A 22496-nucleotide genomic window follows, 5' to 3' on the forward strand; every position below is an offset into this window, starting at 1 on the left:
CTCCTGCCCAGTCAAAGCGACTAAAGAGCCATATTCCCAATGGTAGCATTTGAGGAACTTGATTGGAGCATTGCATCAGAGCTCCCATTTCCTCCCAGGCAAACTTCAGGTGCATATGGATGAACCCCTACATTCTCCTTTACCAATACACATATCCAAACTCTAGAGTACAGCCCCTAGGTCTGTGCATGAGCTATGATCTTGTTGCAGTGTAGGGCAGAGGGATTTTGATACCACTATACTTCTTTGTACTCTCTGTGCACCCCACACACATGGGCTTTGCCACAGAATGCAAGGCCTGGAGCAGAGAAAAACTTCCACAGCTCAGCAATATGGAGTACATGGAAGCCCAGGCTTGCCCCTGTCCAGGACGAGGGGTGGGGGGGGGGTTCCTGCCCAGTCCCTCAGGTTTTTTTCAACTACGTTTGAGTCGCTTCACTGATTGGACCTTCCGCTCGTTTACCTGCTCACCATTTTTTCTCTCTTCTCTCACTCCTAACATTTTTTTAAAGGAAGAAAAGAAAACTATTTCCCTCTTCTAGCTACAGAACATGCTGATGCTTTCATCCAGGCTGCTCCATCCCTACACCTCCCCACAATTTCACATTCTATCTGGCCCAGTTCCTCACAGCATGGGAGGATATTACACCTGACTCCTGAGCTCTCTATCATCCAATGTGGGTACAGGATAGAGTTTGACGCCCTGCCACCCCTCAGCCATATTAGAATGGTGGAAGTCCAGTCCCTCCTGGCCAAAGGGGCAATAGAGCATCTTCCCAGCACAGCATGCACAGGCTTCTCCTCCAAGTACTTCACTGTGCCTAAGCATGATGGAAGCCTCGGGCCAATATTCGATCTTCAGGTATGAACAAGTTCATCACCCCCAAGAGGTTTAGAATGGTCACCCTCCAAGGCATCCTTCCCCTGCTTAACCAGGGGGACTGGCTCTCCTCTATCAACCTGAAGGACACCTATTTCCATATCAGAATCCATCCCGATTATAGGCACTTCCTAAACTTCCAGATAGATGAGGAAACCTTCCAATTCTGTGTTCTCCTGTTCAGCCTGGCCACTGTTCCCCCTGTCTTTTCCAAGTGTGTGGCAGTGGTCTGCGCCTACCTTAGGCTCCAGGGTGTCCAGATGTTCCCCTACATGGATGACTGGCTCCTGGCAGTCCTCTCCAGAGAGGACCTCCTGTGTGGGCTATACATCACATGCTGCCTCCTGCAGGACCTGGGGCTCTTCATCAACGGTGACAAATCCGTTCTCTCCTGCACACAGTCTATCCTCTTCATAGTGGCTTGCCTGGACTCAACCCACACCAAGGCATTCCTTCTACAACCATGGGCAGAGACCCTCATTCTGCTGGCCACGTCCGTCAGGACTGCAGCACACTCTACAGCTCACACCACCCAGAGGCTGCTGGGCCTCATGGCCACCACGTGTCAGTGCTGTAGCTTACACGCTTTTGAATGAGGCCCCTTCAACTATGGTTCGTGGAAGCCTTTGCAGTGGATGAAGACCCCCATACCACCCTCCTTTCCCCACCCCCATTAGTCAGACACTCCCTTTGCTGGTGGTGCACCATGGCCAACCTCGCCACCAGAGTGCCCTTCCACCCCTAGGAGCCCTCTGCTACCATCACAGCAGACGCTTTGAATACAGGCTGGGGTGCCCACTGAACAGACATGCATGCCCATGGCCAAAGGGAACTGGATGAGTCTGGTCTCCACATCACCCTGCTGGAAATGCTAGCAGCTTGCAAGGTCTTCAGGACTCCCTGAAAGGACTGCACATTCAGATAGCCACAGACCACACGACTGTCATGTACTCTCTGAACAAGCAAGGTGGGACCTGCTCTGCCTGCCTTTCAGCCTTCACATCCAACATTTGGGACTGGTGCATCAGGAGAGGCATAACCACCACAGCCATTCACCTTGCAGGCTGCCTAAACACCCTGGCGGACTCCCTGAGACATTCCCCCTCTGTCCCATAGGAGTGGGAACTGGAGACCTTCATCTTTTACACACACTGCAAGAAATGGGGCACCCAGAGGTGCACCTTTTTGCAACCCCCCTGAATGCCAAATGCGAGCACTTTTGCTCCAAGGCAGGACACGGCAGGATGTTCATGGGGAACATTTTTCTCCACAAGTGGAAGGGTGCTCTGTTCTATGCCTTCCCCCACTTCCCCTGATCACCAGGGTAGTGGCCAAAATCCAAAGGTACAGGACTAACTACATTCTGCTCACCACCTGATGGTCAAGGCAGCCCTGGTTCCCCCTCCTCCTCTGGCTGTCCAGACAGTCCTCCTTTCACCTCCTGCTATGGCAGAACCTCCTGTTCCAGGAGGGGGGCAGGGTGCTACGTGCTGACACCAAGACCCTCTGCCTGACAGCTTGGAGGATCATTATGTGACAGATCCCTATGGCTACCTCCCTCCAGCAGTTCACTGCCATCTTTCAGGCTGCGCTTAAGCCCTCCACATGCAGGTCCTATCTAGCAAAATGGAATGCACACTTCTTCCTCCAAAGCACAGGGCCTTGACCCATCCTGCACTATGATTGATCACATCCTAGCCCAGTGATGGCAAGCCTTTTAGAAACCAAGTGCCCAAACTGCAACCCGAAACCCACTTATTTATCGTGAAGTGCCAGCACTACAATAAATTCAGAAAATTGAGGTTTTAGTTTAGAAAAAACAACTCAGAGCAGCTCTAACCTAATCTCTCTCTCCCCCTCTCCCCCCTCCCCCCCCCCTTGGCAGCACACTGATCAACCATGTGAAAGTTCAAACAAGTCATGGCTGATGAGTCGCAGCTCATGGTGGCATCGCCTGGCACCACTACTCCTTTTTCGAGCATGCGCATAACCCCTATGTGCACTATTATCCAATGCTTGACTGTTAGGGCAATGCTGGGGTGACTTGGCTTGCATGCCGAGAGAGAGGGCTCTGCGGGCCCACTGTGGCAAGTGTGCCATAGGTTCGCCACCACTGGCCTAACCGAACCCTGGTACACACCCATAACCCTAATACTGGGCTAAAATTCTATTGAAAGGGGCAATTTTGAAAAAGCCTTCCTTGATTAGCCTTTTCTGCACAACTTATCATTTCTGCCCATTCTAAACACATTCCAACCATCAAATGCATGCCAGGACACCTTGTTTTTCTAGCCATAACCCTATCCTGGTGCACACCCCTAACCCTAATATAGGGCTAACATCCCATTAAAAAGAGGGCGATTTTGAAAAAGCCTTCTTTGAGTAGCTTTTCCTGCACAGCTCATCATTTCTGCCCATTCTAAATACATCAAAACCATGCCAGGACACCTCCTTTTTCTGACTCTAACCCTGTCCTAGTGCACGCCTCCATGACAGGCTGGGGGATGCAATGTGGTAACCTGCAAATTCAGGGGTCCTAGGACCACAGGGAAATCATGCACCACATATTCAGATTGCCATTACCAACAACACCATGGAATTCTACGACAAGGTTTTAAGGTGGCTAGATGGAGAGGATGTAGTCAATATGGTTTACCTGGATTTCAGCAAGGCCTTTCACAAAGTGCCCCATGATATCCTGGTGGAGAAACTGAGGAGTTTTGGGATACACCAAAGCACTGTCCGGTGGATTAGGGCATGGTTGACTGACCGAAAGCAGAAGGTAACCATTAGTGGGGAATCATCAGGATGGCGGCCAGTGATGAGCAGGGTCCCCCAGGGCTCTGTCCTGGGGCTGATCCTGTTAATCTTTTCATCACTGACATGGAAGAAGGGGTGAACTATCTGCTGATCAGATTTGCAGACGATACTAAAACTGGGGCAGTGGCCACAACTGAGGAGCAGGTACTCCAGATCCAAAAGGATCTGAGCAGACTATGGAAGTGGGCAGGAGACAACAGGATGGCATTCAATGTGGATAAGTGCAAGGTCTTGCATTTGGGGAATAGGAATGGGTGTCATAAGTACAGGTTAGGGGATATGTGGCTGGAGAGCAGCACTTGTGAAAGGGATCTGGGGTGCTGGTTGACTGCAGGCTAAACATGAGTCAGCAGTGTGATGCGGTGGTCAAAAGGGCGAACGCCACCCTTGGTTGCATAGCCAGAAGTGTGGCTTCTAGATCAAGAGAGGTATTACTATTTATTTATTTATTTATTTATTTATTTATTAAAACATTTTTATGCCGCCCCATTCGCCGAAGCCTCGGGGCGGCTTACAACATAGATAAAACAAGTTAAAATCCATATAAAATAATCTTAATTAAAACTCACATTATAAAATAAGCCGCCCTGGCCAGATAAAATTCAATTGTATTTAGCATTTAAAATGTTGCTTAAATAAAAAGGTCTTAGCCTGGCGCCGAAAAACAAATAACTCTACACGACTCTAGAGTGCCTGCAACTGCAGTATTGTGTTTAGTTTTGGACCCCTCATTACAGGAAGGATATACCCAGGTTAGAGTCAGTGCAACATAAGGCCACAAGGTTGGTGGCCGGTTTACAGGGGATGCTGTATGAGGTGAGGCTGAGGGAACTGGGTCTCTTCAGCCTGGAGAAGAGGAGACTTAGTGGGGATCTGTTGACGACATACAAGTATGTGAGAGGATGTCACACGGAGGTGGGTAGAGACCTGTTCTCCCCTGCAGAGGAAGACAGTATGGGCTCAGGGAACCAAGGTTCCATTTAGATGCCAGGAAGTACTTCCTGACAGTTAAGACCCCGAGGGTATGGAATGGGCTTCCACGGGAGGTGGTTGAGGCCCCATCAGTGAGGGTGTACAAAGATAGGCTAGACATGCCCATGGTGGGCATGTTGTGAGCAGAGCCATCTGAAGCCGAGGGTCGGACTAGATAGCCCGGGACGCCCTTTCTAACTCGCTCTGTTTCTGTGTTACAATTTGGCACGTGTACCGGCTCTCTGCTAGTCTCCAAAACTGAAAGAATTTCAGAGAATACATGCACCAGCTCTGAGCTTTCGGACTTGCTCCGAGATCATTTTCTCCAAACAAGTCCAAAAGCTCTGAGGCGGGCCAGGTAAATGACCATCGCGGGCCATATCTGGCCCTCAGGCTGTAGTTTGAGGACCCATGATCTATACCCTTCACAGTGGTTCGCACAAGGGCAGACTTCTGTTCGGCAGGGCAGCCCTCTCATCTGTTCTGCTGTGTCAACAGCATCCTTCTTCCTTCACATGGTAAACTAACTAGTCACTCATATGTGTGATGCACAGAGACCACAAAACAGAAAGGAAGATTGCTTACCTGTATATGTCATTCTTTAAGTGGTCATCTATGCATTCACACAACCCGCTTGCTGCCAACCTTTCTAAAAATGCCTCTATCCATGGAGGCTTGGGATCAGAATAGGCTAGGACCCTTCTACCTTCCCCTTATTCTAGAGATCCATGGCAGTCTCTTTAGGAATTGAGCAGATGGTGGGAGCATCTTCCCATACTTCCTGCAAACAGGAAGGATAAGAGCTTCCACCCAAAATGAAAATTTAGCTGGAACAGTTTCTCTACAATAAAAGGTAAAGGTTTCCCCTTGACATTAAGTCCAGTCATGCCTGACTCTAGGGGGCGGTGCTCATCTCTGTTTCCTAGCTGAGGGAGCCAGCGTTTGTCCACAGACAGTCTCCATGGTCATGTGGCCAGCATGACTAAACACCGAGGTACACAGAACGCTGTTACCTGCCCACCAAAGTGGTACCTTTTTATCTACTTGCATTTGCATGCTTTCAAACTACAAGGTTGGCAGGAGCTGGGACAGAGCAACAGGAACTCACCCCATTGTGCTGATTTGAACTGGCGACCTTTCGATCAACCAGCCCAGCAGCACAACGGTTTAAACCACTGCACCACCCTACAATAGGCAGGCACAAAAACCCATACATGAGAATGCATAAATGACCACTCAAGACTGTTAGAGGCAAGCAACCCTGCCCTTCTTGCAGCCCCTGGAATAGTGTATGCAGTTCTGGTTACCATAACTTAAAAATGATACTGTAGGACTGGTAAAGATGCAGAAAAAACAACTATAACATGATGAGAGGGCTGAAACAAGTTGCATTGCAAAGTAAGGCTGCAACTATTCAGGGCTAAAAAAGGCAGGTGAGGGGGAACAAGGTAGAGATTTATAAAATGCTGTGTTGAAATTGTTTATGAGAAAATATGATGTTTTCCTCCTCCTCTCATAAAGCTAGATCCCAAGGTAATTCTATGGAGAGGAATGGAAGAAGTTAAACTACAGAACTTGCTGCCAAAAATGTGGTGATGGCTAGCACTTTGGATGACTTTAAAGGATAAGGCAGTATAATGGCTACTCATTATAACAAGCTAACAGCACCATGCCTCTGAATCCCCTGTTCTTGGGGTAGAAAAGTGGGTGAGGACTTAGAGCCCTCATACATTGTTCATGAGGTCCTAACACAGGTTTGGCTGCCTCTAGGAAAAAGGATGCTGAGCTTGGTAGGCTTTGGTCTTATCCTGAATTGTTGTTTAAGCATTGTTCTTCTAAGTTATACTCATATTAACTTAGTACACTGTAAATGTACTGGAAGAATAAGCCATACTGTAGCATCCTTGGCAAAGTATACCTGGTAGGCTTATAAGTAGGAGAAAGATCTGTAACCCCACCCCGAAAGTGTTTTCTTGGCTTAGCATAAGAGGTGCAAGGACAATTAAAAGCCTGTTCCTGCTAAGTTCTGTGCTTCTAATAGTAGCAACATATTTGTTCTTTTTCCCATCTTGAAGAATGGAGCAGAATGAATGTGAATGTCCTTGCGAGTGCCCTCTGGAGGTCAATGAGTGCACCGGCAATCTTACCAATGCAGAAAGCAGGTAAACAAGAGCAGCACAAAAAGGATTTTGTATTAAAGTTAAAGTTCACAATATTTATGCATGGAAATTTCCCTATGTGGAAACTTGTGTACTGTGTAGTATGCTTTAAGGTGATAAAAAAGGGGAGGGGATTGTTGTCTCTGTTTTTACTTAAAACACAAGTTACAGAACTTCCTGATTCCTTAATTATCCCTATTCTCCTCCAAAACATAGGAATCCTAGTTGTGAAGTCCATCAGGAACCTATGACATTTACTGCAGTTGATCCGAGTGTGCAAGATGCTCTTCCTCAATGTATTAATACACGCTGTAATCAAAGGATGGAAAGCGGGTAAATTATTTTCTTTTTTTAAAAAATCCAAAAGCAAGCTTTATTTGCCTTTATTGTGTAATGATTAAGTTGGGCTTAGAATTGATGGAGAAAATGCCCATAGGACAGAAATAGTGTCATGTTTAAATCTTATACTGGATTTTGGCAGGAAAAAAAGAACCACTGTACTTGTCTTAAAGCAGTAATACAAAGTAGGGTTGTAATGCATAAACTTAGCTTAGTAAATTCAGATTACACATCTTTATTGTAGTGACAAGTTCTCATAAAAGCCAAGTACCTGTTGTTTTGAGGCTAAGATTGAGAGGAGGAAGAGAATAATATAAGTTGCCTTGAGTCCTTTGGAAGAAAAAAGTATGGGATATAAATATAATAAACAGGGTTAGAGAAGCCTTGAAAACATTATGTGGCAAAACTAGGTGGGTAAACTAAAATGCAAGGTGGATAAACTAAAAGTGGGATGGGCAACTTCTGTAGGCAGCCCTACAGATTCTTTGGACCCTATTTCCCATAAGCCACAGTCAGTGTGACTGATGGTGAGGAATAAAACTTGCAGTCCAAAATGTCTGGCAGGGCACCAGGTTAGCTACACCTGCACTCAAATTTTATTATTCATCCAGCAGACCTTGTGCCAATCAAACAGATGGAATAACAACAAAAATGGCTTCATACAACTTTTAAAGAAAAGAAAGCCTTAAGCTGGGAACATTTAAGATTAGCTTCATCAGTGTGTGATAATAAACCTGAGAGCAGTGTTCTAAGAATGTTAATAGTCATTGTAATCTCCTTATCTTGCAGGGATTGTTTTGGGGTCTTAGACTGTGAGTGGTGCATGGTGGATAGTGATGGAAAGAACCACCTAGATAAACCCTACTGCGCTCTTCAGAAAGAATGCTTTGGTGGTATTGTGGGTGCCAAAAGCCCTTATGTGGAAGATATGGGAGCCATTGGTAAGGGTGGGTAGTGTTACAGTCTGTCTCTGTAGAGTTCATGGATGTCCTCTTGTGCTCAGCCTAGTCTTAGAAAGTGAGCCAAGCCAAAGGAAAATTCACAGACATTTATGGGAAGGTTGTGCAACTGGCAACCTTCTTATGTACAGAAAGGCTGCTGCATTTGACACAGAAGAGGGACTCTGCTTGCACAGCAGCCATGTAGGACTTGATTCCTGGTTAGTGCTGCACAGATGCTGGGCATGCTTGCTAGAAACTTGGACTCATGACTGTGACAATGTGGACCAGAGTCTAGACAGCCAAGTCCAGAGAATCCATTGAATTCCCGCTCAAACCAAATTCCACATACAACTCAGAAGTTACTTGAGGTGGCAGAAGGGGTTATGAGTGCCTGAAAAACAGAGTGCAGTCTGACATTGTGAGCCAGCATCTTTTAGCCCAAAAGATGATGGCATATACTTCTTAAAGCTCCTGGTACAATTACTTGGAACAGCAGAATAATTGACTGCCCTGCATAATGTACAGCACTTTTAGACACTGATAATGTTTCCATATATCACTGTTTGTCAGGGTTTGATAATTTGAGGTCTGTGGGTCACATTCAGCCTATGCCATGCCACTGAATTTGGTGGTGGCAAAAAATAGTGCTTTTAGCACTAAAAGGGTCAAACTTAACTTATCCTGAAGCTAATAGTACTCTGTGCTTTTAGCACTATGAACATTTTGTTGACAAATTTCAGCAGCAAATCAATTTTATTTTTATTTATTTTTCATGATACCCCCTGGACTGTACAGCAACTTGTGGACTGCACAGTACGGTTTGTAGGCAAGAGCTGCTTCCAGACTTATTGTAGTTGATCGTCCTATGGTTCATATGTTACATTGAAACACTGCACCAAACAGATTGATATTTCTATTAGTTGCCATTTTAAAAACTGACATGTCCTCATGTATTCCTTTGGAAATATCTGTGTACGATCAAGATTATAGTTGTAGGTTTCACTCAAGCCTCTTACCTACATTGAAGGTGGTTACAACTTTTCCCAGAATATTCACATACACTTTTGTATTTGTCTCTTTCTGAATTAAGGAGATGAAGTGATAGCACTGAATATGATAAAAAGTGCTCCAGTTGGACCTGTAGCAGGAGGTATCATGGGATGCATTATGGTTCTAGTTCTGGCAGTCTATGCTTATCGTCACCAGATCCACCGCAGAAGTCACCAACATATGTCTCCACTTGCAGCCCAAGGTACGCTTAAAAATGTTTTGCTCAAGGGCAGGTGTGCAGAGTGTTGTGTGGACCTAGTAGCTGAAACTTAATTAGTTTTGAAGTTTTCCCTCTTTTCCTTTTATTTATAATCATACATCCTGAAATATTCAGCTTATTCACATCTGCTTTAACATAGAATGAGAACCACTGCCCTCTACTGGATACAGAAATATTTACTGCTCTTCTTGTTGACCTGAAAAACATAAAAGCTTCTCCTTCTACGTTCTTGCAGATCCGATTTTTCCCTTTAGGACTTAGGAATTCCTTAGGACTTAGGAATCCAGATGAATTGTGTCCTGCTTCTGAAGTTCTTTTTTTTTTCTTTTTTGAAAGAAACATTACACTTTTCTAATTGAATATGAGACAGATATATTCTCTCTGAACAATCTTTTGTTTTAGAAGCAAAACAGCGGTTGCTGTTATGGCATTCCTATCTTCTTTGTAGTAGGACAGATAATATTTATAATATGCTACATGAATGTTGGGCACCACTTTACAAACACTAGGCAAGCATACACAGGAGGTCAGCAAGAGTTACACAGGAGCTAAGAAAAAGTTGCTGCCCCAGAAAAAAATAGAACCTGGCCAAAGCTTTACAAAGTTTCTAGAGTGTATTATCTTATGGAGACAGATGGCTGTCAAAACAAACTGACCATAATACATTATTTTTAGAGGGCACTGACTGGGTTCAACTAACATGACGATCCACACTTAAGGTTGACTTAGGGATGAATGTAGGTTGTTGTTAAAACATGGGTAATTGTTGAGTCAGGTAGTTGTGCTTTGTGAACCCAGCTGTACTAACAACCCATTTTTAATTATCCATGAATAGCCTACAAAGAGAACCCATACTTGTTTGTTTGTGAACTGTTAGTTGTTTATGGTTAACAAAGCAAAGCTTGTCAGCAGGGCTAGCTTTACATAGCACAACAACCCAGTTCATTGACAACCCATGCTCAGCCTTGAATGGGGATTGTCATGGTATATGAACCAGATCATGGTTAATAAGTAAGTTGAAATGGCATTTTTGGTTCTAATTAGGTAGATGCTTAGAAGGCAACAATTGAAAAGTTGAAATCAGTAGGAATTACCTAGCATCAATACGTAATGAGTTATTCATATTTTATGATGGTTGGTTTTCTATGGTGACTCAAACGAGGAGAAAAGGCTAGCAAGTTTGTACCCATTTTTAACTTTTGCTATCTACTCTGTTCCTACTTCCACCAAATTATTAAAATGGCTTGCTGCATGCTTTCTGGGTCTCAGGTACCTTGTTCCCAAAAGAGGGGCATCCTATGGCCACTTTGAAAGCATTGCACTCTTACAGGCTAATGCAACATTTTTCTCTTTAACAGTTGCATTTTTCTGTTTGTAATGGTGTGTAGAAATGTCAGTCCGCATGTCCAACCTGGAGAATGATAGGGATGAGAGGGATGATGACAGTCACGAAGACAGAGGAATCAGTAAGTATTCAGCAGTCATATTGTAGTTCAAGGTGGGGAAGAATATGGGGAGATGCTCCATGCTCTTTTTTCCTGCCTTTCCTACAGCTAAAATGCAGCATTTATTGCTTCTATATCCATTTCAAGTGGGCAGATTTACCATTTTTGCCCCATTCATCCTTTCCTCAGTCCTCTGTGGCTGTAATATTTGCCCTTTTTCAAACTGGAACCAATAGAAAACATTGACTTGTCTAAGACCACCCTTGGAGTTTGTGGCAGAGTGCTGATTTGAAGCTAGGGCCAACTTTTTGTCCATTGTATTGCACCACAATTTCCTGCCTTTATGCATTCTTCCAAACAGCAAACACAATGTGGAAAATACATTTATAGCCCAAAACCAAACAGATGATTCATGAACTGCAGTTGATTTTGACTTGCTGATTTCTGTGCCCTCGCTAACAATATGTTTTCAGGCATTAACTCAGCCCCCCAGATATAAATGGTTTGTTTTCAAGGAGTTCAAAAGTTAGGTATAAATGTAGCAGATTGAATCCACAGCTATTATTCTACAGGTTATTCTATTTGCCTCATCAGGTTTTACGTAGCAACTGCTCTGGCATTTTTGCAGCAAGCATTGTACTTTTAAGACAGACATAATTTGCTTCAAGATTTTATTTCAAAGAACTCACAGTACTAGCCTAGGTTACAAAATCAGCAGCTGTTCTTTTCGTTGTGAGATGTAGTAGTTTGATAAATATTGGAATCTCACAATAATCCTATAATGAACTGTTGTATATTGTCATCTGTTAAAGTTTCTTTGAATTTTTTTGTTGAATGTGTAACCAACATAAGCTTTGCCCCTTTCCCCCCATTCATTCCTAGTCAGTAACACACGGTTTATAGCAGCAGTTATTGAACGACATGCTCACAGCCCTGAACGTCGACGTCGCTACTGGGGACGATCAGGAACAGAAAGTGATCATGGTAAGATCTTGGAATCTGCTGACATCTGTACCGCATGCCTATTTTATTTGGCAATGTTGCAGGTAAATCTTCAATGAAAGTTATCCCAGCTCCAGTGCTGTACTTGATTTTTTCATACTGAAAACAAATTTGACACTTTCATTCCATGGCAAGACATTCTGCAGCATTGAAACTATTTTTGTCAGGGTGATATTCTGATATGAATTGTTTGACTTAAGTCTCTGCTTAGTATCTTAATCATGGATGATACCAACTGTGTTCAGCATTCTAAAAGGCATAGCTCTACTGAATTTACATGCACTCTTTTCCCCTTCAGACAAGCCAGATGCCTTTTAAATTCTTCAGAAAACACAAGGAAAGCTAGGTTTTGTATTATTTATTTGGGTGCAGTCCTCTGGGGATGCCTGTAATACTTTGAACTAAGGGGATTGTGGGTATCCTGTGCTGGCTGGGAAGTGTGTAGAGGTGAAGCTCACCTTCTACTCACCTTTTGTCCTGCAGAACACCTAGATGGTTAATTTCAGCTGTCTAACTTCTATGCTTGGGAATGGGAAGGAAGGAGGCTGAGGTGCCACCAGGGAACCTCATGTCTTGACAGCACTGATCGCCTCCCCACTCCATCGTTTAAATTCCTGTCACAGTTCTTTTTACATCAGCTGCAAATAGTGGAGAGGACACTCCAAGTGTGGAGTCCTGGGATGGAAGCTGGAACTCCAAAAAACCCTTCCTCCCTCTAGATGCTGTAAAGGGCCTATAGGGAATGCACTATCTGTGGCATTTGAAGCAGACTGCAAATATTTGACAAAGATTTTCATTACTAGCTATGTATACCAAGGATGTCCTTCTGGTCATTAAGCCTGAATTAGATTTTAAAATGTTGATTGCCCTCTTGACTTGCTGTTATGCATCGTAACAATAGAAGGATAATGCAAAAGAAAACATATATCATGGATGGATGGATATATTTGTGTGTGTGTATGTGAAATATGTTTGTGCTAATAACATTTGGGGTTTCTGACATTTCCATTGTCATAAGGCTGTGAATTTTTTTGCCACATAATTGACCTATGACAAAAAACTAGTAAGAGTGAACAGCTGCTTCAAAGTCTTAAAACCTGTATCAAGTTGATGAGCTTACTAAGAGGATTAATGTGAATTTAGCAGGGGTATATACCAGGGTTGTCAGCTGTATCTTCATGTCACTTTTACTATAAATACAGATGCGTTATGTTGCTAAATGTGGGACAGGAAGAGAACTATGTATTTGATTTCTTGGAGTCCTTGAATGTTTCTAGATGGCAACATCTCCATCCAGTCTATTGCACAGAGGGCTGATTGGAATCTATAAGCAGCTATGTGGTACAGTCCTTTTCAAAGAGTAACAATTCTCCCATGTAAATTTTCAGTTGTCTCTAATCTGTCAGCTGTCAAATAAAAGTAAACTGGTCCTCTGTCCCTGCCCACTTTCAACAATATTCTATTGCTTGATGGTGGGGTTAGTATTCCTCTTCAGTACCTGCAGGCTGGAGAAACAAAATGTGACAAATTTCTTACAATGCAAAAGTTACCAATAGTCTGGCAAAAAAGCACAGTAAATTCCAGCTTCCTCTGCAAGGCTCAAGGGACTCCAGAATGAGAGACTGCTGAGATAATACACACGTTTACAAATGTGTTGCAGTCACAATGTACCATTTTAGTCATATAATTTTAGGACTGAAGATGTTTTAAGTATACTCCAACAAATTTAATGCATGAACACTTCATGAAAGAGTTGGGTATAATGCACATAACTGGGATGCAACAAGGTTGCCTCAAGTGTAAGTATAACTAAATTCCTATTCATTTCAACAACTCTTCTTTAAATAGGACTCATATTGGTTATAACCCTTTGTCTCCAGAAGCAAAGTAAAGTTTTCATAGACTTAGAACAACTAGTGCTTTTAGATGTATGAGCTTTTAGAATGGCACATTTGATGCTTGTAAAGGCCATTACCTGTGTTTCTCATTTTAAATTACCCATTTGGGGCATGTATAGTGCAAATATTTCTTTTTCTCCTTTAATTTGGTGAGATTAGCACAAGATTAGAGAGTATAGATCTTACTACAAAATGGAGTGCTATCATTATATGCTACTTTTAAAAATATTTGTTAACTTTTCTAAATAGTGTTAAGATACCATTTCATTGCAGATACTTCTAATGCATTCTATAATCCAATGTATGCAAAATGGTTCCAAAGAAATATGTTGAACTTTCTGTTTTCCCATCTAATGCAAATATATTATGTCAATATAATATATAGACATAATAAAAGATTGCAGACATAGAGGTGTGCATGTATTTCTACATTGTGAGGGAGGCAAATCCGAAATAAAAGTAGAAGCAACAAATGAAAGACTGCATAATGGTAAACAAAGCCAAGAACAGGAAGACATACATAAAACAAACTCCAAATAAATGCAAATAAGTGAAGGCCATCTTACTATAATGACATCATAAAATATAAATACCTTAGCTATGAATAACATAGATGGTAACAAGAAGAATTCATTCTCTTAGTTTGGAAAAATTAACTGTTTTAGAGGAAATCTGTAGCTTAACTGAAACTGGTTCATTTTTTCAATACACTGATTAGCAACTTCATGACTTCAGGAATTAAGGCCATGATAAAACAGGTGGTACAGTAGCATGGCACTGTTGTTAGGAGTATTGGTCCTCACAGACTGGTATAGTTAAAAAGCTTTCACAGATGAGTGAATTATGTTGGATGTGTGGGGCTGGTGATTTTTTTTCCCTTTTATTCTGTTTGCAAATTTATGTAAATCTCATATACTCAAAATACACTTGCAATGCATTGCATAATGCAATAGAAATTTTGTGCAAAATTTGCAGACTTCTAATTTGCAGACTTGGCATATAATGTATATTTTTCTTCTAATGGATTATTTTTAGAGGTTGAAATTCTTTGTCCTCGTCTCTGTGCATCACACATATGGGTGCTTGGCCTGAGCAGTTCCTTATTCGGGAAGATTTCTCTAGCTTAGTCTAGAACTTTCCATGGGAGCTCCACCGCCTTCCCCCCTCCAGGCTCCTGCTATTTTCTTAGTTCACTTTTGAACACTGTTTGCAAGGTGCATTGGGTGTCTCTAGCATTCTTCGTTTCGCTTTGTCCTCAGAACTTTCTTGCCTTAGAACTTACTTTCAATTGCTTTTCCTTTCACATGTTCTTCTGTAGTCATTCAGTTTTTCAATCCCCATCTTCCTTTCATCCCCCTCCCCCTTCCCCTTCTTCAGCTCCACTTATAAAGATTTAAAAAAAACCTTTGTTCATCTTTACCCTTCTACTTACCCAGTGTCACTGAGCAAACCAGCATTCAGAAAGTGTGCCAGCTGCAGTGTTAAGATGCCATCTTCTGATGGGCACTCCTTGTGTCAATTCTGCTTGGACAAGGAGCATTGTGTAGATAAATGTAAGCACTGCCAAGCCTTTATGAAGCAGGCTTGCAGAAACCGTGCAGGCAGGCTCCTCATGGAAACATGGGACTGCACAGGCTCCGCATGGAAACATGGGACTGCACACTTGGAGCTATGTGTGAGGTGGTGGAAAAAGGAAAGCAGGCCACTTCGGCCCCTAAAGAGGCCTGTAAAAAGCACCTGGCAACTGGTACAACATCTAAGCCGACTACCTCCCAAACTGACCTTTCTGTCAAATCGGAGTTGCCCAAGAAAAGGAAGGAGAAAAGAAAGCACCTCAAATCTGAGGATTCTGGATTGGCAAAAAAGGCCAAGAAGCAGAAGAAGCACTCCAAATGGGCAGAACATTCACCTACCGGTGTGGAATGTCACAAACCCCCATCAGGAAAGGCGACTCCTGTGGGGCCCTCCAAACTGAGGGAATCACTGACTTGAGGATCTCCAATTTGATGGTCCCTGACAACTGTTCCTTTGGAACACAAGGTCCAACCTGAGCGCCTGGCTCCAGTATCGTATTCTGATGGGGAAATCAGAGGTTCTCCGCTCTGTTCACCAGCTAAGTTGCCCTCAATTCCGACATCACAGATCACTCACCCTTTTTTCATACTGTCACCTGCTCAACTGTCACCAGCCTCATCTTGCTGCTCCATCTATCTTGTGGATCCAGCATTCAGTGGACATTCGTAATGGTTCCCACCTCCACCCCATTATCACCAATGTTACCAGTGGGATTTGACAGTTGAACCCCAGCAGTATACCTGACTGGCTTTGTCTGGAAGATTGCCCCAGCATGGGTCACCCCCAAGCTGCCTACCAAGAAGCAAACAAGGACCTAGCACCTCTGGAACTCATGCTCCGCAGGAAGGTATCCATCGGCTGCTCTCTCCGTCTTCTGGCTCAGATTCTTCGGGCCCCATGGACTATGTGGAATCTGATTCCTCAGAACTGACTGAACCTGTCTCCACTTCACCAGAGGAGGTCGTCTCCTCTTAGGGCCAGGGCCAAGGCTCTCCTGGTGAGAGTTTGGGAAATTTTCAGAACATGTCCTCCATATGGCTAAATTTCTTGGCATTCAAGTATAGCAGGTTACCAACCAGAGAGAGGACATTGTGTATGATATTATCTGTATGGAGGATGCTGTTCCAATAGCCATACTTCTTATGCTGGCTCTAGCCAAAGCAATAAAAGAGCCTTGGGAGACTCCTTACCATCCTCACCCGACTTCTCAGTGATTGGAGAGGATGTACTGGGTTCAGGAAAAGGACATTCCAAATCTCCTGAATCATCCCCACCTGAACTCTATGATAGTGGAGTCAATGAAGTACAGATATCAGAGGGACCACACCACTCCAAATGATAGAGAAGGACAACAATTTGACATGATGGCGCACCACATCTATGCAGCAACAGGCCTGGGCCTCCGCATATCCAGTTACGAGGCTATGATGGGGAAGTACCAGGTCTTCCTGTGGCAAAAAATGGAAATGCAAGCAGCCTTCTTACCGGGCCAACAGAGAGAACTGGCAAAGGTTTTCCTCACAGAGGGTTTGCAGCTATTGAAGCAGCAGATTGTCACAGTGCACCATCACACTGACTGGGAATCAAAAACTTTAGTAGGGTTCAGTTAAACTTTAGTTGGTTCAGTTCATCTGTTTTTCATGTTTGATAAATGAGTTCATAGGACATGAGTTTGAATTATGTCTCATTCTTGTCTTGGACTTACATATAGGTTCTGTGTTCCCTGCCAACACCTCCTACCTCTGATCAGGGATGCTTGCTAATCACCCATATGTATGATGCACAGAGACCACGACCAGGAAAAGCAAGTTGCATAGTTGTAACTGTAGTTCTTCAAGTGGTCATCTGTGCATTCACACAACCCACCCACCAGCCCTGCATCAGTGTCAGTGACTCACTAATAACACTATGTGCAGACTTCGCTTTCAATATTAATATTTATTGGGTGGTAGACACATCTCATGATTTACTTACAACACACATAGGTGGCAAATGTCAGTCTCCAGTGAAACTGAGAAAATGGTGGGAGCCCACCAATTATATAGGGGAAGGGAGTGGGTGGGGCTCCCATGAAACATTCCAGGCTAAGCCAAAGAAATCTTTCCAAATAAGGCACTGCACAGGCGCAGCACCCATATGTGGGAATGCACAGGTGACCACTTGAAGAACTAGCTACAGCTATGCAACCTTTATATCTATTTGTGTTACCTATGTTTATAAATATTCTCCTTAATATGCCATGATGGCATTTTGTAGGTGATGTAGGATATTGCTTTGGGACATTTTCTGTTTGGGACATTTTCCATTTGCATCCTTTGTAGCTGAACTTCAAAGGCTTACTAAAGTGCAGTCAGACAAATTGGTTGAAATATATCCAGGAACCATGGGTTTTAATGGTGTAGTCTCCAATCAATGTTGCCAATAACTGAAAGGTAAATGAAGGCCCTAAAGCAGATGAAAGGAGCGACAAATGAGATCTCATACAGGGGCTTATATTGCTATATATTTTGATTTTGTTTTCTCAGTGTAACACCATTGTCACAATTACAGTACTGAACAAGTCTGTTAGATCGGCTCAGAACAATTCCTTTTCCTGCTGAATGGTACCTATTCTATGTTCTGATTTTCCATCTTTGCTGATCACAAATGACATATAAATGTCCAGAAAAGCAGACAACAGGACAGATTTATGTAACTGCTGGGGTTTTTATGGATTTTTTTATTCTACTCTTGATCACTTTTGGCTAGTTGCAAGTGGGTCATCAGACTAGTTTAGATCAGCACTATCATGTACACACTGACCAGTCCACATAATGATATACAAAACGGTTCAGAGAATGCAGTGCCAAAAACAGGAATCTAATAGGACAAAATGGAGCTGCCCCAAACTGTGATGCAAGTGGCACCCAAAATGTCACAATGCATTGTGGTCCTAAGGCCATGACCAGGCTTCTTTGCACACTTTGTACAGGGAGGAAGCCACCAATGTAAGAGCAGCGATGAACAAAGGAAGGAAGAGAATATGTTGTCCTCACTTGTTCCTCCTCATCTTTGTCTTCTCTCCTGTCAGTGTTTTGTTCTGTCTGACATGCTTTCCTCATATGGGGGCATCTAGAAAGGAATTAACTACTCTGGCTTCTCACAAAAGTTTTTTTAATGGAGGAAAGGGTGCAGAATGATCCCAGGAAAGAGGCCATCTTTGGGTAGCATCACTGGGTATCATCACTAAGCAAAAAGAATGAAGACAATGGGAATAAAAGGGAAAATAAGCTAGGTCCTATTTGCCCCATTTCTCCTCTTTCCTTATCATTAGTAGCCCACAAACATAGCCTTTGATCAGTAGCCATGCATTATTTGTGCTTAGTACTGATCACTTGTAGGTATTAGAAGACTCTAAGAAAGGAAGGAAACTTCTCCCTTTCAAATCACACTGGACTTACTCAGCATGATGAGAACCACCACATCCTTCTTCGTGCTGGATAAAAGAAACATCCCTTCCCAATTTTCCCGTAATTTGCAGAGAATTCGGAAAGCACTGTGTGTGCTGTTGGGTCAATGCACCACTTTGCCAGAGACGTTCGTTTCCACTGTGCAGTCAAGGAGATTTGTGGAGGCTTTTGCTGCTCTCTCATTAGTTTTATCTTCTGTGCATGTGAAAACTCCAACCCCTATCTTCCGTTTGTGTTGGGCCTCAATAAAAGCCCTTCTGATGTATTGTATAGCCTATTTTATTGGGCCCACATTTCACCATGCATCTGAAACAGGCTACACATTCAAGTTGCAGTAATCAGTGATAGCCCAATATCATGCCTGCTGCCCTGGAATTGAATCTTGTCAAGTTTATTTTATTTATATACTGTCCAAATTACAGAGTGATATACAAAATTAATTAAAACCATCATTAAAATAAAAAGATGAAAACAAACAAGATCTATTCAACTAGGTATTAAAATCAGTCAGGTGAGTTTTAACAGTTAGCAGAACTGCATCAAAGATAGTGGTTGTCACACTGTGGAATTCCAAAGGTGCAGTACCACTATGGAAAAAGTCCTCCCCTGGTTGCTGTAAGTTGTACATGTGCATGAGGTGGCACAAGCAGAAGGTTCTGACCTATAGATCTCACTGAAAGGGCAGGTTGATATGGGAAAAGGTGCTCCCTCAGGCACTTTAGTCCCACATTTAGCATGCATAATAGTGCAGCTGAAATCTACCATATGCACTTTTAGTAAGGGTATTTATTGCCTGATCAACTGTGAATTGTAATTCTGTGAAATATGTTGGCCATGGAGTCTATTGAAGTTTTGAATTGGATCTCTTCATCTTTCTGAAAAAAGGACAAGTTAGGTGCTTACCTTATAGATTGAATACGTCTGATTTTTTCAATGCTGTGACAGTTAATGAAATATGGATTACGCTATGCAAGCTGATGCTTATGGCCATAAGAATCAAAATCTGAGAAAAGTCAATGGAAATCCATGTTAATTCAAGAAATTAATAGACTGTCATATTTGCTGCTTGCTCCCACCAAATCCCACCTCATCCCTTATGATATTCAAGAAATTTGACAGAACATTGAAACAAGAACTCACTTACCTATGCATCTCTTTCTGAAATAAATAAGAGTTACCTATAGCATTTTTAAGCAAATTAAAAGATTAAGAGTAATGTAGCTTCTGCCATCTTACAGGCAGAATAATTGAAGACTTTGTTGGGAAAGTGACCATCCTATTGTTTTCTAGAAATCAGAACAGTAAATTTTTAACACTGTAATGAACATTGCTCTTGCTTTTATGGTGTTCCTTTTCAAAAGCTTTTTTGGGAGAACGAGTGAGTTAATTTCTAGTTCAAATCCATTGATTTTTTTTGTCTGAACCACACATCTCCAAAAACTGTTTGTAGTTTGTTGATGGCCTCAGACAAAGGACTTTATTGGTATAAACCTCTAGGAAGTTGCCTTTTTGGATTTTGATTCTGTCTATACTGAGTACTAATGTTTTATGGGAAGCTGGCATTTCAAGTACAAGCCTCTAAGTTGGTAAAACTACCTCAAGGAAGAATGTCAAGGAAGAGAAGCAATTTTAAAACGAAACAGAATACCCTAGTACATATGCTAGCTTTCTACAGTGTATTATTCTAGTAATGGGAATCAGTAAGCATTGTAAGCATTCTGTTATCTTTGTGGTATTGCACCTCACATATTTTTGCCCTTTTTGCTACAAAGTTATCATTTCTTACCAGTGTGGCTTTACTTTTCAGGATACAGTACTATGAGTCCTCAGGAAGACAGTGAAAACCCTCCCTGCAATAATGACCCATTATCGGCTGGTGTAGATGTGGGAAATCATGATGAAGATTTAGATCTGGACACCCCTCCTCAGACTGCTGCGCTCTTGAGTCATAAGTTCCACCACTACAGGTTGCACCATCCAGCATTACACCACAGTCACCACTTACAGGCTGCAGTCACAGTACATACAGTAGATGCAGAATGTTAACAACCTCTGATGTTGAGCAAAATGCAGCCAGTAAGCACTGATCCAGATAGTGAAGGCCAGACTTAACATTTATACTTTTACCAGGCATTGGCTTGACTAACTTCATGGAACTCATTTCACATGAAAACTTTACATTCTAGAATGTATGGTTGACTCTAAAGTGGAAGAGAAATTAGCATGATGAATAAACCTGCCATAACTTTCAATAAAATGGAATAGTAGGAATGTTCATCCTCCAAACACAGGAAGGTTTATACAGTAAATGGAGCCTTTTGAATCCTGTTAGTCTGAGCCAAGAAAAGAGTCTGCTCAGATGAAGGAGCAGGAGATCTTCGGTTTCCTTAACTGGAAGAACAGAAATCTTTGCAGCCAGAGACAAGGAGGTGCTGGATCCAGAAATAGTTGTTGCTACACAGTTTTCATTTGCTGAGGCTGTTTTTTTAAAGAATAGTATATTACTCTTATGAATTGTTGTATAGGACCTGGGACAGTGCATCTCAAGATTTTTAAATAAAGGAATATTTTTGTACTATTTATTGAATTCAAAACATTCATGAACTATTAGGGAGAGGAATGGGTGGGGATAAAAGCATTGGAAAGTCTCTGTGAATATAGCCCATGATTTATATGTGTTGGTGGTGTTGTGGTTCTTCTCAAAAGACTTGCCATCCCTCTGAACAGAAGGATATTCACCCTTCCCCCATCATGCTATAAAGGGAAAATGAAGAAATTGTGTGCTGATTTGTTTACATGGTTAAGGTTTGGTTTCCATGGTTATTTTGTACACACTGAAGATGGTTTATAACACAGTTTTTAAATCAATGTGGGGAGGAGAAATACCAAGTCTACTGGCCAAGGCACAGAGAAATTCTGTTCCTTTGATCACGCTTTAGTCTATTCAGTCCCAGGCTGAGGGCAGGATACCAATCTGTGCGCTGCAGTACTCAAACAACATTCCTGTTTAGCAAACTAACAATAATACTGATGATCTGTTGCTCTGTTCTCATTTGATATTGCAATTAAAAAAACAAAAAGTTCAAAGATAAATTGAATGCTTTGTAAACTTGGTTATTTATGAAAAGTTTATTCTGGAACTATGAAGATAAGTCTCATCTTTTTCTGGAATTTAATGCTATTTTTGTGATTCTTACAGGGAGTAATCATATCTGAGTCATACCACATGGGCCATCACAATTTCAAATTAGTTTTAAACCACAGTGTTTTGTTTATTGTGATTAAAATATTATGGCAACATTCTGTGTATATGATAAACTTCAATTTATATGTAGTTTTTTTTTTTTTAAAACCTGGATACTGTTTAAATGATAGGATGCTTGATAGTTATTATGTAAAATGGTTCTTACGCATTATGGTAAAGTCAGTATGCGTGTGCTATCAGAATCCCTTTTATAGTATGTATAAAATTACAATCTCTAGTAGAATAAACTGTATATAAATTGTGGGTCCATGAATTACTTTTGAAAGGCTAATACAACCATTAAAAAACCTTTATTTTATCTCATAAGTAGATGTGGCAAATTCTTCAAGGTTAGGTGAACAGCACCCTAACCACCAGGTGTCATTCCTCACCTCAGCACCTTCAGCTGTCATCTTCCTTTCTCACTGTTCAAACTCAAAAATACTTTGAGAATTACCAATGTGGAATACAGGTGGAGAATTCTACCATAACAAGCAGGGGC

The 22496-nt window shown here is 42.2% G+C and overlaps 1 protein-coding gene across 8 annotated transcripts in view; it reads left to right on the plus strand.

Annotated features, from left to right (window-relative positions):
* The window catches only part of CACHD1 (cache domain containing 1), a 237184-nt gene extending 214930 nt beyond the window's left edge, over positions 1-22254 (plus strand). For 6 of the 8 annotated variants that reach the window (XM_044430088.1, XM_044430090.1, XM_044430095.1 and 3 more), the window contains 7 exons: positions 6748-6834; positions 7048-7164; positions 7960-8117; positions 9202-9363; positions 10770-10847; positions 11709-11810; positions 20558-22254. In XM_044430088.1, the coding sequence (XP_044286023.1) occupies positions 6748-6834; positions 7048-7164; positions 7960-8117; positions 9202-9363; positions 10770-10847; positions 11709-11810; positions 20558-20796 (943 nt within the window). In that variant the 3' untranslated portion in view covers positions 20797-22254. The remainder of the gene's footprint in view (positions 1-6747; positions 6835-7047; positions 7165-7959; positions 8118-9201; positions 9364-10769; positions 10848-11708; positions 11811-20557) is intronic. The other 2 variants (XM_044430089.1, XM_044430091.1) reach the window with 2 other exon arrangements.
* The last annotated feature ends 242 nt before the right edge of the window (positions 22255-22496 follow it).

This window comes from Varanus komodoensis, unplaced genomic scaffold (assembly GCF_004798865.1).
Source record: "Varanus komodoensis strain SLA01 unplaced genomic scaffold, ASM479886v1 scaffold20_1, whole genome shotgun sequence".
NCBI lineage: Eukaryota > Metazoa > Chordata > Lepidosauria > Squamata > Varanidae > Varanus > Varanus komodoensis.